General features: G+C 42.2%; 1 protein-coding gene across 33 annotated transcripts in view; it reads right to left on the bottom strand.

Moving 5' to 3' along the window:
* The window catches only part of dennd1b (DENN domain containing 1B), a 175,933-nt gene that overhangs the window by 38,171 nt on the left and 122,289 nt on the right, over nt 1–15,473 (bottom strand). For all 33 annotated transcript variants that reach the window (XM_036969293.2, XM_036969294.2, XM_036969296.2 and 30 more), the window contains 3 exons: nt 14,499–14,544; nt 12,947–13,048; nt 1,991–2,116 (listed from right to left, as the gene is read on the bottom strand). In XM_036969293.2, coding sequence (XP_036825188.1) covers nt 1,991–2,116; nt 12,947–13,048; nt 14,499–14,544 — 274 coding nt within the window. The remainder of the gene's footprint in view (nt 1–1,990; nt 2,117–12,946; nt 13,049–14,498; nt 14,545–15,473) is intronic.

Here is a 15,473-nt window from a genome sequence, read left to right as displayed (position 1 = left end):
GAACGCATTCCTTTAGTAAAAAGACAGGTGCTGCTGATAACCCTGCCATTGTCGTCGAGGCAGAGGACGTGTATGTGTAGCCCAGTGGCGGTCGGTGCCGTTTAAGATTACGGAGGAACTTTCATTTGATTTCTATGAGCATGGCCTTGTTTCTATTACAGCATATTGGATGCCTGTCTGTCAGTCATATTCCATTCACCCAGCTCAACATAACATAGATAGGTTTAAGCTACTACATGATACTAAAAATGGCCCAATACCCATCATGAGGTTGCTACAATCTGGCCTACAAATGAAAGTTGATAACGTAGGTGCACAGCTCGAGAGACAAATGGTAGTAATCAAGGTGACAGACAGTGACACATTCAATACAGCCTTGCACACCCTTGCCTGCATCTAGCTGTTCTCGGGTGTCATCATTAGTCCACACAGTTGCAAAACGTTACGTTTTGATACTAAAATGAGAGTTTGTGGAGCAGGCACAGTGCACGCTACAATAAGTGTTCGGCGGCGCTGATAGACAGGCTTAATCCATGAGACACATTTGACAGAAGAACATGAAAGTAACAAAAATTCTAGTATACCGAAACATTTTTTTCCAGGTTCTAGTATTGAAAAGTACTCAAGTTTTGGTATACCGTGCAAGACACACAGACACACTGGCTCTTCTGTGAAAGCATATGGGCTCCAAATACAAATGCTTCAGTCAAACGGGGTGCTCAGAATGTGTGTGAGTGCCTGCGTATGCGTATTTGTGTGTGTGTGTGTGTGTGTATGAAAGTATGCGAGCATGGATGCCAATTTGTGTGTGTGTGTGTGTGTGTGTGTGTGGAATCATAGACTTTTATCTAGATCCTATGGGGACTAGGGAAATGGTATGTTGTGTGGACGTCACGGTACACACACAAGCTCTTTGCTCGCTCTGCTTTAAATGTTTGTGTCTGAAGGGAGTCAGGCAGTGTGTTCATGCCACTGTCTGTATACACAGACCGACAACACAGAGGCATCAATTATGGATCCCCTCTCTGGGACTCTACACAGCCCAATTACCCTTAAAGCCTATGAACAAAAGCCCTGCTATTTGACAAACAGTACATGGCTTGTTTTGCTCTCAACTGGAGTAACTTAGAATTGAGAGGCAGAGCGAGAGAGAAATGTTCTGGGATTTAGACTAGAGAGGGAAAGGAAGATAGTGAGAAGTGGCTAAAATATATCTTCAAAGAGAATGTCCTGACTCCTCCTGTAAAGGTACTGATATGTCAGTGTTTCAGACCACCTTCAGTCAACTCAAAAACACACCTTCAACCTTCACTCACTGTTCAAAAACACATTTTCCTTTCACAAACTGAAAACAAACTTCTGAGGGTAGGGGTTAGGGGTATTAGGTCGAAGCGAGTTATTACAGGTTTGTACCTGAGGGTTGCAGTTAGGAGAAGCTTCTTATAGCTTTGTATCGGAGGGTACGGGTTTAGGGGTAGGTTCTTACAGGTTTGTATCGGAGGGTAAGGGTTTAGGGGTAGGTTCTTACAGGTTTGTATCGGAGGGTAAGGGTTTAGGGGTAGGTTCTTACAGGTTTGTATTGGAGGGTAAGGGTTTAGGGGTAGGTTCTTACAGGTTTGTATCGGAGGGTAAGGGTTTAGGGGTAGGTTCTTACAGGTTTGTATTGGAGGGTAAGGGTTTAGGGGTAGGTTCTTACAGGTTTGTATCGGAGGGTAAGGGTTTAGGGGTAGGTTCTTACAGGTTTGTATCGGAGGGTAAGGGTTTAGGGGTAGGTTCTTACAGGTTTGTATCGGAGGGTAAGGGTTTAGGGGTAGGTTCTTACAGGTTTGTATTGGAGGGTAAGGGTTTAGGGGTAGGTTCTTACAGGTTTGTATCGGAGGGTAAGGGTTTAGGGGTAGGTTCTTACAGGTTTGTATCGGAGGGTAAGGGTTTAGGGGTAGGTTCTTACAGGTTTGTATTGGAGGGTAAGGGTTTAGGGGTAGGTTCTTACAGGTTTGTATCGGAGGGCATCTCGGTAGGATCCAAACAGAGCAGCCTGAGCCCGGAGGAAGGCCCTTGCTACTCCGCTTCCTGTTGATGTCGACTGCTTCTTTAGCTTACTCTTCAGAGAGTGGACCTGAGAGAGAGAGAAAAACACAGAGAGAACCAGAGACAGAGAGAGCAAGCAAGAGAGAGAGAGAGGAAGGGGATGGAGAGAGGGTGGAGGGAGGGGACAGAGGGAGGGCGAAGAGAGACAGATCGAGAAAGGAGAAGAGAGAACGAGGGTGGAGAGAGATAGAGAAAGAGAGGGAGGGGAGTGAGAGAGGATGGAGAGGGAGAGAGAGGGAATGAATGAGAGAAAGAGAGGGGAAAGTTAAATTAACACCTGTGAAATTGGTAGCTGGAACGGGAGAGCCATTCTGGGTGTGAAGTGTCACATTTACAGGTCATTCCCGAAAAAGAAATAAAAAAAATGGTATCTGTTGTGCTGCAGAGAGCACCTGCAGAGAGCACCTGCTGCTCTGTTAATTGAGCAGAGGATGGGGGAGATGGAGAGGAAGGGGAAGGGAGTAAAGAATTGGACTGTGAAAGAAAATCCAGTTGTCTCGTTCTCTCTCCCACTCTACTTCTTTTCCTCTTAATGCCACTCCTTGTACTGTCCTGTAAATCCCGCCCTCCCTCCCTCCCACAGGAGAGCAGCAGCGTGCAGATGCTTATTTATGGGTGACCCATGCGGTCCATCGGAACGTCTAAGGAAGGTGTCAAGAGCCTCTTCACCTGCTCTGAAGTCTGTCTGTCTGTCTGTCTGAAAGAGGATTGTATCTCCCTGTCTGTCTTGTATCTAATCACAAAATATACACTGTTCCTTGGTTGTATACAATATACACAGTGTATAAAACATTAGGAACACCTGCTCCTTCCATGACAGACTGAACAGGTGAATCCAGGTGAAAGCTATGATCCCTTACTGATGTCACTTGCTTAATCCACTTCAGTGTAGATGATCGGGAGGAGACAGGACAAAGAATGTTTTTTTAAGCCTTGAGACATGGATTGTGTTTGTGTGCCATTTAGAGGGTGAATGAGCAAGACAAAATGCTTAAGTGCCAGGCACACTGGTTTGAGTGTCAAGAACTGAAACTCTGCTGGGTTTTTCACCCTCAACAGTTTCCTGTGTAGCCAACTTGACAACTCTGGGAAGCATTGGAGTCAACATGGGCCAGCATCCCTGTGGAACGCTTTCGACACCTAGAGTCCACAGCTCCGACAAATTGAGACTGTTCGGAGCGCAAAAGGGGGTGCAACTCAATATTAGGAAGACGTTCCTAATGTTCTGTACACTCGGTGTACAATGCCCACCACGTTGTTGTTAAAATTTTTGTGAAATGTTTAACAGTCTAAGAACTGTACCTATTGATTACCATGTGAATACATAGGCCTACATCACGTAATGTAAAGCAAGAAAATGTTTCCACAATTCCGTTTTAACACCCTCAAGAGACCAGACCAAAACAATCAAGGAGCACCTACAGTAAAAGTACTGTTTGTCATATTAGGAGAAACGCTGACTGCTGTTTGAGTTCGCCGTTAGAAACTAGAGGGAGTAGAAGCAGTGTGTTAACAAAGTCTCACTAAACCCCTGGGGTTTAGTCTGACGCTCTCTCTCCACCGTGTCCCCGTTCCCGCGCTGCCTGCTACCATCCACCACGAAAACTCCCTCCCCTCCAAAGCATCAAACAGCAGTTTATCACTGCTAAATTAACAACTGTCATCTCCACACTCACTCATTTTTGCTAAATACTTTTATGTTTATGTAAAGTTGTTTCTGAAATTAATATTTCATGTTTGTGTGCGTTTGCAGATTTTTTTCTTTCTCTCCCACTGCAAAATCTTTAAAAGGTCTTTTTTTTTTTTTTTTTAGCTTGAGAATCAAAGACAACAGAATGTCAGTCAGTCTACTGCTGATACCCTGAAGACTGCCAGACAGGCGGGGAGAAGTAAATTCTGCTGCTCGCGGAGTTCTGAAGATCAGCGTTTAGAGGAGAACGATTACAAATACTTTTTAATGAAAGGGAGGGACACAAAGAGATGTTCTGTTTTCGGGAATATAATTCGAATGAGATTGTTTTAGTGACAAGTTAGAATTTTGAAAATGTGTCTTGATTTGTTTTGAGAAGGGAAATTCCGTTCGTCCGGTGACGAGTTTGACAATTTTTTTAGAAAGCAATTGTGTTCAAAAATCGAATCATCTCCGAAAGGCGACAATCACAACATGCACTCATAAAAACAAAACCCACACATCCCATAAAACAATCCAACAAATGTACAGAAAAATATCAAAAATAATAAACTTGTGATTAATAATACGTGTGTGTTTGACAGACGAGGCTAGTTGGTGCAGTGGCATCTCATCAGGCATGCTGCAGCAGTAATGGTCTCTGTCAGACTAATTAGCTTTTATAGTGTGAGCGTGGCTAACAAGACGTGAGCAGGCGTCACAGAGAGACCCTGCTCTACAGGTGATAACCCTATTTGGCAATGACATTTTTTACTGTAAAGCCACACTGACGGCCAGCAGATCAAAGGGACTGACTCCCCCAATGGGTCCAATTAACTATAGCATTGCAGAGAGAGAGGGAGAGAGAGAGAGAGGGAAGGAAGGGGAGAGAGCGCAAGTGAGAGAGAGAGAGCGAGAGAGAAAGAAAGAAGGAAAGAAGGCGAGCGAGGGGGGGGGGGGCTAAGGAAAGGAAGGCGCAAAGAAAGAAAAAAAAAGTGTTGAGTTATGATAGTCATAATCTATGCAGAGAGGCCTTTCCCGTATAGGTCTTTTCCCCAAAGCTGTGATCTTTTCAATTTACATCAAGGGAGGATGGCTGTGGATGAAAGGCGTGCGTCTGAGGAGCGGCAGGCCGGCAGCCACACAGGGTAGACACGGGGGCTCATTAAGCCACGGCCCAGCCTCCCCATAACAAGGACTGAAGTGGCTGGTGTAAAGAGCAGGGGGTCACAGGTCAGACCGGGAACAGATCTCCATTTAACTCAGCAGCTGGAGATGATAATTAGCAGGTGCAGTGGTGATATCGGTCTCTCTGTAAAGGATAAGACTAGCAACTGTCATTGGATCATCGCATCTCTGCTGTGGGCTGGGGTGGTTCACACATACACACAACACACGTGGGCGCACACACATACGTCATGTAACACCATTCTGAAGTTTTATCTGATTGAACTGTAGGTCCTCTCCCAGTGTGTGTACATGTATTGACAAATATACACCGACAAAAATATGTTTTAAAGGAGAAAAAAAAATGCAGAGCACTCAAAATTGAATCACTTCAGAATATCCTAGAAATAACTTTAAAATAATATTACATGTGTTCAAGGACAGCAAAAACAATTCTAACAAACATGAAGTGTCCAAAGCAGTAAAAGTGCCATATCTTTCAGCTCTGGTGCATTACATATAGAAACAGAAAAGAGAAAAGTTTCATCATCATAACGAGACGCGGAGGATCTAGTACAGCCGTCAAGGATAACGAGGCTTGGCTGGTACTGTAGCGTCCTCTAAACACATGGGAACCAACATCAACTAACGTTGTCTCACAGCACACAGTCACACCACGTTACTGTACAGGCACCAACTGTCTGACGACTTTTACTCTGGCAAAAGGCACAGCACAGCTAATTGTTACTGAGCATTTCACTACTATTTATCTACAACTAGACAGCAGTGGAACCATACACGGTTCGTCTCCCTAGCTAAAACCCAGCAGCATTTTGTAGAGAAAGGAAAAGCAAAGGTAAGTGTTTGCCTAAATATAAAATGGGGCATTTATCAGTGATTGGAGCAGTGGAAAAATGTGCTTAAACCCAGCAGCAATTTGACATAGAAAATAATCTATATCCTAATTATATAGAATGTGTTTAAAATGGAAAAATGTATAAAAAAAATACTTGTAATAATGACAATGACAATTAAGGCTCTACCAGAGCATATAAAACTCCCAAATTTCAACCCTGACACTGCTGCTGTGGTAGAAAGTTTGGGTTTTCTCTTCGAACCAAAAAAATAATGTTTTGTTAAGATTCTGTCCAGGGAAAGAAGGCCGTGGGGATGCAATTAAAGAACTACAAAGAAGTAAAAAAAAATAGTTATGAAAATCTCCCGCTTTCTTTTGATGTGCTGCTGCCTGAATGTTACACATACCCTCATGCACAAAGACGTGTGTGCGCATGCACACACACACACACACACACACACACACACACGCACACACAAAACACTCCACCCACATTTAAAAAATAATAATAAAAAAGAATATCTGACACATAAAACTCAATATAAAACTATTCTTACCCTTAGAGTCCTTCATTCTTTTAACTACAATGTCTAGTATAAAAACCAATTCCTCATAACAATGTTATTCACTGACAAACAGACTCAATTGCTTGTATATTTATATCCAAAATCATTTTCATTAACGGTCTTCTCTAGTTGCAAAGCAAAACTATGACTTCCAAGTCCATCAGGCTCAACCTCTAATATAAGATGAGAGGACAGAGAAGGCAGGTGAAGTAGATTTTAATATCTTGCGCCGTCTTTCCTGCTGGTGAGATGTGTAGCTAGATGTCCCACAGGAAAAACAAACAAAGACACTGTTACCTACAGCCCATATGAGCAGGACTATAGATCCATCATCATTTTATTACCCGCAGTGAAATAAGCACATCAAACAGATGATGATGATGTGTGTGTGTCTGTGTGTGTGTTCATTTTAACTAATAGGGATATCTAATGGCAGATGCTACTCCCTGAAGTGGGGTTACTTTGTCAGGCTGACCCTGTATAGCAGGCTCTGGGATGAGCTGGGAGTTTTGCATACATAATTAAACATATCTAAATGTCATCTTTACTTCAAACACTAACTGGTCTCTGGTGCTCCCTGGGTTGACTTCAAATACAGAATGGACCAGAGCATCAACACACACACAGAGAGACACAGAGAAAGAGACAGAGAGAAAGAGACACAGAGACAGAGAGAGAGGGACTCAGAGAGAGCGATTCAGAGAGAGAGAGACTCAGAGAGAGAAACTCAGAGAGAGAGAGAGAGAGACTCAGAGAGAGAGAGAGAGAGAGAGAGACTCAGAGAGAGAGAGAGAGACTCAGAGAGAGAGAGAGAGAGAGAGAGAGAGAGAGAGAGAGAGATAGACTGAGGAGACAGAGAGAGCAGAGTAAAAATTCCCCAAACTCCAAAACTCTGTTTGATGGACAACATTGGGAATTGTAGTTTGAAGCAGAAACAGTGTACATTGAGTTAAATTAAGTCAGGGCAATATAACAAGACACAGTTGTCAGTCACCCCCCCCCCCCCCCCCAAAAAAAAAACATGATATGAATCGTCATCAGATAATAATCAAAACAGTTACCTGAAGTTAACCTTCATTTAACTCATTATGCTTCATTAATAAGAAGTGAGCAATCCTAGCGGAAGCAGCACGGTTCAGTACTGATCTTAATGTACAAGCCAATCTCTGAGGTAGGTAGCTTATAGTTTGGGAAATCCTGGAGCTGCTTCACAGTGGAAATGAGTTGAGGTGAAACACACACACCTGGCCCTACTCTGTATGCAGTGTACAGCTGTGGCTAACGCGTATTGTGGACGAAGCAGAAACGTGTAAGTAGAGAAATCTTTCTCCTAATTTAAATGTCAGCTTGGCGTTTTGAGTGATTATTGTTCACCATCGACAGGACTCAGAGTGACTTTTAGTGAGACAGGAGTGTACCTTCCTCTGCGTGTGTGTGGGTGTGCGTGTGTGTGTGTAGCTGCGTTGGCTGCTGATTATGTTGTTTTCTGTGAACTGAAGCTGAAGCTGAACTCCCAATTAAAGCTGTTGTGTTTGATTACCTGTGCCAGGTTATCTCTGGAGACACACACACACACACACACACCTCTCTCCCTCTGCCATATCTGTTAACTTCCCACCAGAGTCTTAAAATACAACAAGTAGGTGTGCACTAGGTACATTTCCCTCATTGATTGGAAACACAGATGATCAAATATAGGAAGGGTAGAAATGTAAGGAACTGTGTCAAAAAAAGCCAGTGGCGACAGAGAACAGAGGGAATTACACATTGCGATTTGAAAGAGGTTCTCGTACATCTTACTTTGAATGTGTAAAACACACAAAAGGAAGAATACATTATTTTTTTTAAACAAATACTCCAGTCATAGGTTTTGATATTAAGTCTACGGGATCAAATAAAAATGGGATTCAGTCGTACATTGTTTGTTTTCAGAATTAATGGTCTGCCTAATTTGCTATTCTTGGATACTTTTAATGACTAGCGTGGCAAATAACCACACTACACCCCAGCCCAATTATAACTGTATCACTGTGTGGGAGAAGTCTGCAAAACAATTCAAAAAACACAAAGAATGAAAGAAACAAAGAATAAAAGCACCTTGATCTTTAGAACAACAGCGGTGGTTCATATTGCACATTCCTTGTTCTATACACTTGTCAACACGTTGATTTTAATAAAACACACATCGACCTCAGAGACCTATATTAGTAGCATCTGTAGAAAAGCGGCTTTAAAAGTGTTTAAGAACCTATAAACCTTTTCAGACCCATGCCACAAATTAGCAAACTTTTTTTTTACTCAAAACTATGCACACTAATGAATACATATTAAGAGCAAATTGTTCTCTTCAACAAAATATAAGGGACTTTTTAACATTATATTACACCATTACAATATTGTAATTTAACATTCTAAAAGTATTTCTTTAAATCTATAAATGTGCTTAATATCCCAAACAGATTAAGGACAGGAAATAGATTTGTATCATAAATCAGCTGCATTATATTTCCATTTCATTGCAATACTCAACAAGAAAAATGTAAATATTCTGTGCAGAAACAGTCTGATGTCATATTTTGTATTTATTTGATTAAACGTAAATTTCATTAAACAAAAAATTATCTCAACAGGAAAAAAGACAAACAGCTTATTTTAGAAAATGCCTTCACAACTGCCAAAATTCAACCTTTACCGAGAAATGACTCATGTGTAATAACCACCGTCAAAAGTGAATATCCTCAGTGCGTAGTAGCACGACAAATTCAGAACAAAAATACAATTAAACACAGGAACCTAAACTCGGTCTCATTTGATGTTTCCAATAAAAACACAGGTCAAAAATAATTCTCAGAAGGTTACACACATCCTTTTTTCACCCTTTTACCAATTATTCTCTCTATTTGTAAATCTTTAGCTGTTTCGCCGAGCGGAAGCGCTATTGGCGTAGTAGCATTTCTAATAGTCAATAAATCTCGAATATTATGTGTGGAATTGGGGGAAATGGCCGTTAAAGGGCAGTCAGCGGGCAGCTGCGGGGTCCTGTCTGGGAGCGGGCCAGGTAAATGCAGGACGTCTGTGACCCCTGACCCCTCCAGAGTAGGGCCAGTGGTCAGCCGAAGCCACATGTGACTAATAAAATGTTATTTGATTTGATGCACAAAGTTGTTCCGCAGCAACTTTATATACTTGAAACACTCAAACCAAAAAATGTGCCCCTTAATCTATTTTAATATACTTGGCTTTATGGAAGGAATGAGGCATTGGATTTTCTAAATGTGGATAACTTGTAGAAAACTCTCACTATCTGAATCACAGGTTAAATAATACTGAGGTGGAAGGAGATGCAGGTTATCAGGTCTGCTAATCTTTATCTACTAATGCAGTTTGCTCCTGATAAATTCATATTAACAGTACCAATTTAATTACTGTACATTCTTCCTCTTAAATGCTAACGGCTCTTGATCGGTTTAGCGTATGCTGTCATGGCAGTCCCAAGCCGTTCTATTCATTAGGAAGCCACAGTACAGTCAGCGAGAACAGGTAAATGAAGTGTCTAATCATTTTAGCTGTATAAAGTTATGACAGTTCTATAAAGACTTCACGTTGTTTGCAATAACAGTTCTATGACCTTAATCTCAAGCAGCCAGTTAACAATTTCTTATTCTGAGATTAAGACAGACTCTTTTAATTAAGCCTTCAGTTCCCCGGCCGTTGGTTCTGACGAACTGAGCAATGCCTCTCAACCATCCTACTGTATGTAAACACAATTATCAGATGCCATGTGGCACGTCCTTCCAGTCTAACGAGCAAACTAACAAGGGACTTGGAATTCCCCGCAATTAGTACCTGCTCTTTTCCTGATTCATCTACATCACCCCTAGCGATGAGGGGGCAGGAGAGAGAGAATGTTTTTTTGATTTTTTTTTTTCTGTAATAAATATATGATGGTACTGTACTGTAGTAGGTGACACATCTTGTTTCAGGCGGTGTAATTCGCCGTGATATGAAGAGTGTGTTCTGTGATTAGTCGGAGGGAAATGGCGAGCTCGAGGATCAAAGCCGCCACTTAATTTAGCAGACGACAAAGACAAAGGCTTTTCTCTGTTGCCTGTCGGATTCAAAAGAGCCATCTCCCTTTTATGACAGACTCAGTTTGCGCTTTAATTTAGGATTGGAGTCCCTGGGCACAGAGAGGCGGGTTGCTGCACAGTCAGAGAGAGAGAGAGAAGTAGCCGTACTGCAGGTATAGGTATACTATTAGGGCTGTGTGTGTGTGTGTGTGTGTGTGTGTGTGTGTGTGTGTGTGTGTGTGTGCGCCTGTGTGCACACGCGTGTGTGTGTCTGTATGAGTACAGTACACACACACACACACACACACACACACACACACACACACACACACACACACACACACACACACACACACACACACACACACACACACACACACACACACACACACACACACACACACACACACACACACACACACACACACACACACACACACACACACACACTGCTTCACAAGGAGTATTAAATCCCCCCTAGAGAGGAAGGAAACAAACAGCCTCCTGCGTGATTCAAACGGAGGGATGACAGGCATGCATGTGTGTGTGTGACCCTGGTTTCCTGTTGCACTGACCGGTGTCAGTGCTACATTAATTAAAGAGATGGAGCTGGCAGGTGGCTGTAGAGACACCACTGGTAATTGGCCCCCTTCTTCTCTCTCTCTCTTTCCCTGCTGCCACAAACCCAGTCTTTCCTCCTCTCCCTCCGTCCCTTCTCAAACAGTCTTTCTCGCTCTGTCGTTCCCGGAGACGTGCCACTGGGCAGGCAGAAAAAGCAGTCTTTGAGGAATAATGATTAGAATAGAGGGAGATGAAGGGGAGAGATGTTTCCACAGATCTGATGGCTGATGAATGCTGCTTGCCTTTCAGTGTGTGTATTTGTATGTGCATGTGTGCGTTGCAGAATTTCCCACAAGCGCTGCTAAGGACCAGGGGGGTGGGGGGGACAGGGTTGGTTAGACAAGTGAGGAAGAGTGTGTGTGTACATCCAGAAGAAGACATGGATTTACAATGCAGTCGGAAAGTATTCAGACCCCTTCACTTTTTCCACATTTTGTTATGTTACAGCCTTATTCTAAAATGGATTAAATTGTATTTTTTTTCCTCATCAATCTACACACAACACCCCATAATGACTAAGGAAAAACAGGTTAAGAAATGTTTGCTAATGTATTAAAAATAAAAACTTAAATATCACTTTTACATAAGTATTCAGTCCCTCTAATCAGTACTTTGTTGAAGCACCTTAGGCAGTGATTACAGCCTCGAGTCTTTTTGGGTATGACACAGGTAGCCTAGTGGTTAGAGCGTTGGGCCAGTACTCAAAAGGTTGCTGGATCAAATCCCCGAGCTGACAAGGTAAAAATCTGTTATTCTGCCCCTGAACAAGGCAGTTAACTCACTGTTCCCGGGTAGGCCGTCATTGTAAAGAAGAATTTGGACAATTCCTTCGACCTCATGGCTTGGTTTTTACTCTGGCATACACTGTCAACTGTGGGACCTTATAAAGACAGGTGTGTGCATTTCCAAATCATGTCCAATCAATTTAATTTACCACAGGTGGACTCCAATGAAGTTGCAGAAACATCTCAAGGATGATCAATGGAAACAGGATGCACCTGAGCTCAATTTCGAGTCTCATAGCAAAGGGTCTGAATACTTATGTAAATAAGGTATTTCTCTTTCGCTTTGTCATTCTGGGTACATTGATGAGAATTTTTTTTATTTAATCCATTTTAGCATAAGGCTGTAACATAACAAAATGTGGGAAAAGTGAAGGGGTGTGAACACTTTCCCAATGCACTGTACTACTTGTGTTGATGAATGAGAGAAAGAAAGCGGGAAAAGAGAAGGAAGGTGTGAATGGAGGAGTGTGTGAATACTGTAGGTATAAGTGCAAGATGGTGAGTGTGTGTGTGAGAGAGAAACAAGAGAGACAGAGAGTAGGTGTGAAAGAGGCTCTGCATATAGTACCAGTCAAAAGTTTTAGAACACCTACTCATTCAAGGGTTTTTCTTTATTTTTAATATTTTCTACATTGTAGAATAATAGTGGAGCATCAAAACTATGAAATAACACATATGGAATCATGTAGTAACCAAAAAAGTGTTAAACAAATCAAAATATATTTTAAATTATTCAAAGTAGCCACCCTTTGCCTTGATGACAGCTTGCACACTCTTGGCATTCTCTCAACCAACTTCTCCTTGAATGCAGCATTGAAGGAGATCCCACATATGCTGAGCACTTGTTGGCTGCTTTTCCTTCACTCTGCGGTCCAACTCATCCCAAACCATCTCAATTGGGTTGAGGCCGGGTGATTGTAGAGGCCAGGTCATCTGATGCAGCACTCCCATCACAATGTAGAAAATAGTAAAAATAAAGAAAAACCCTTGAATGAGTAGGTGTGTCCAAACTTTTGACTGGTACTGTATGTGCATGTGTAATAAGAATGATGCCGAGACTGTGTGTTTGTGTGTGTGTGTGTGTGTGTGTGTGTGTGTGTGTGTGTGTGTGTGTGTGGGCTCACCACGTCGCTGGGCAGGTTCTGCAGGTCATCCTGGGGGCTCTCCAGTGTGTTGGTGTCCACATTCAGAATCACTACATCCTCCAATGACCTGCTGCGCACTCTCTGAGAGGACAAAACACAGGTCGTCAGCTAAACACGCACACACACCAATCATCATAAAGAAACAATTATCCCTCACACACACCAATCATCATGAAGAAACAATTATCCCTCACACACACCAATCATCATAAATAAACAATTATCCCTCACACACACCAATCATCATAAAGAAACAAGTATCCCTCACACACACCAATCATCATAAAGAAATAATTATCCCTCACACACACCAGCAAAAGTTTGTGGTTGGAAAAATAATTCTCCCTCCCCCCACAAAGCTGAAGAAATTGAAACACAGACCGTATTTATTAATCTCGGAGTGTTTTTAATGGAACAATTACAGTTTTTATTGTTCCAGAACTTGATACAGTGCCGCAAATATTTCACAGGTCATTATAATAAGTCACACAGACCTTTTTTATAACCTCCAACCCACATTCTCATCTTACAGCCAGAGTGTTTTAGATTTAAATACACTGACAAGTAACATTTAAAACTACAGTCAAAAACAAATTTGCTCCACACACACACACACACAGGCAAATACACCAAAATGAAAAAAGGGCACACAGCAAACATTCAAAGTCTGCAAACATTTTCTAGCAGCGTAAATCCTGATGCCTCAACAGTAGTCTGCTGTGCTGGGCTGGAGTCTTCCTGATAGCTACAAACCACACGGATCTGTATGTATGTGGTGCTCAGTAGGCAGGTGGGGCTGGAGATCTCGAGTTTGTCACTTTTGTATGTGATAGTCTGAGATACGGAGACTCTCATATACACACACTGACACAGATATGCACACACAGACACACACTAGCAAACATACAGGCACATACAGTACACACACACACAGTCGTACACAACAAACACACACTTGTGTGACAGTGGTGGCTGCGGAGGCTTGCATGCTGATCTGGCAGTGCACGAGAGAGGGTCTGTCACTGGTACAGTGTGTGATGAATACCGCTACTGCCAGGAACGTCACACACACACACACACGCGGTGACGGGTCTACCCCCGACCAACACACCAGCTCTCAATAACGAAGCACAAAAGCTCTTTGTTTGTGAAAACTGTCTTTTTCTCTGTCATTTATTTGTGTCTTAAATTGGTAAGCATGCACACAACAGATAAAAACCTAGAGGCAGAAAAGGAAAAGCATTGTCAATATCCTTTTGATTTGGTTTCCAGTGTTGGGTACGTCAATGTAAATATTGCATCGTTATGAAGTTCACAGTTTAATTCATTCTCACAGCTGCAATCACAGCTGTTTTGATCACACTTATATACTGTACACATCCACTACACAGTGACAAAAACATTTAAAAACTAGATTTTTTAAAAATGAAATAACCAAATCACAATACATTTAATAAAATATAGCGGGAGAGTTTCCGAATCAGATTCTAATTTAGATATAATATGATGTGTCTGCGATTGTTTGACTTACCTCCAGCAGACTGAGATGAACTCCCACAAGGTATGGCATGGGGGCACTAGGGAAGAGAGAATTTGAAAGAAGGATCTGAGTCAGGACTAAATTATTAATGATAAAATAACGACTGGGTGAAATAATTAATGCATTTTATACACACACACACACACACACACACACACACACACACACACACACACACACACAGTAATATTGTAGAATAATAGTAAACATATTTTAGATTCCTTGATGATAGCGTTGCACACTCTAGGCATTCTCTCAACCAGCTTCATGAAGAATGCTTTTCCAACATTCTTGAAGGAGTTCCTACATATAATGAGCACTTGTTGGTTGATTTTCCTTCACTCTGCAGTCCAACTCATCCCAAAACATCTCAATTGGGTTGAGGTTCTGTGATTGTGGAGGCCAGGTCATCTGATGCAGCACTCCATCACTCTCCTTTTTGGTCAAATAGCCCTTACACAGTCTGGAGGTGTACTGGGTCATTGTCCTGTTGAAAAACAAATTAGACTCCCACTAAGCGCAAACCAGATGGGATGGCGTATCGCTGCAGAATGCTGTGGTAGCCATGCTGGTTAAGTGTGCCTTGAATTCTAAATAAATCCCTGCCAGTGTCACCAGAAAATCACCCCCACACCATCACACCTCCTCCATGCTATACGGTGGGAACCACACATGCAGAGATCATCCGTTCACCTTCTCTGCGTCACACAAAGACACGGTGGTTGGAACCAAAAATCAAACGTTTGGACTCATCAGACCAAAGGACAGATTTCCACCGGTCTAATGTCCATTGCTTGTGTTTCCTGGCCCATGCAAGTCTCTTCTTCTTATTTGTGTCCTTTAGTTGTGGTTTCTTTGCAGATATTCAACCATAAAGGCCTGATTCATGCAGTCTCCTCTGAACAGTTGATGTTGAGATGTGTTGGTTACTTGAAGCATTAATTTGGGCTGCAATTTCTGAGGCTG

The sequence above is a fragment of the Oncorhynchus mykiss genome, chromosome 4 (genome assembly GCF_057628025.1).
Source record: "Oncorhynchus mykiss isolate SJ-2025 chromosome 4, ASM5762802v1, whole genome shotgun sequence".
In the NCBI taxonomy this organism is placed as follows: Eukaryota; Metazoa; Chordata; class Actinopteri; order Salmoniformes; family Salmonidae; genus Oncorhynchus; species Oncorhynchus mykiss.
The sequence above is the reverse complement of the archived record's forward strand: the minus strand, read 5'-3'. Positions and strand labels throughout refer to the sequence as shown.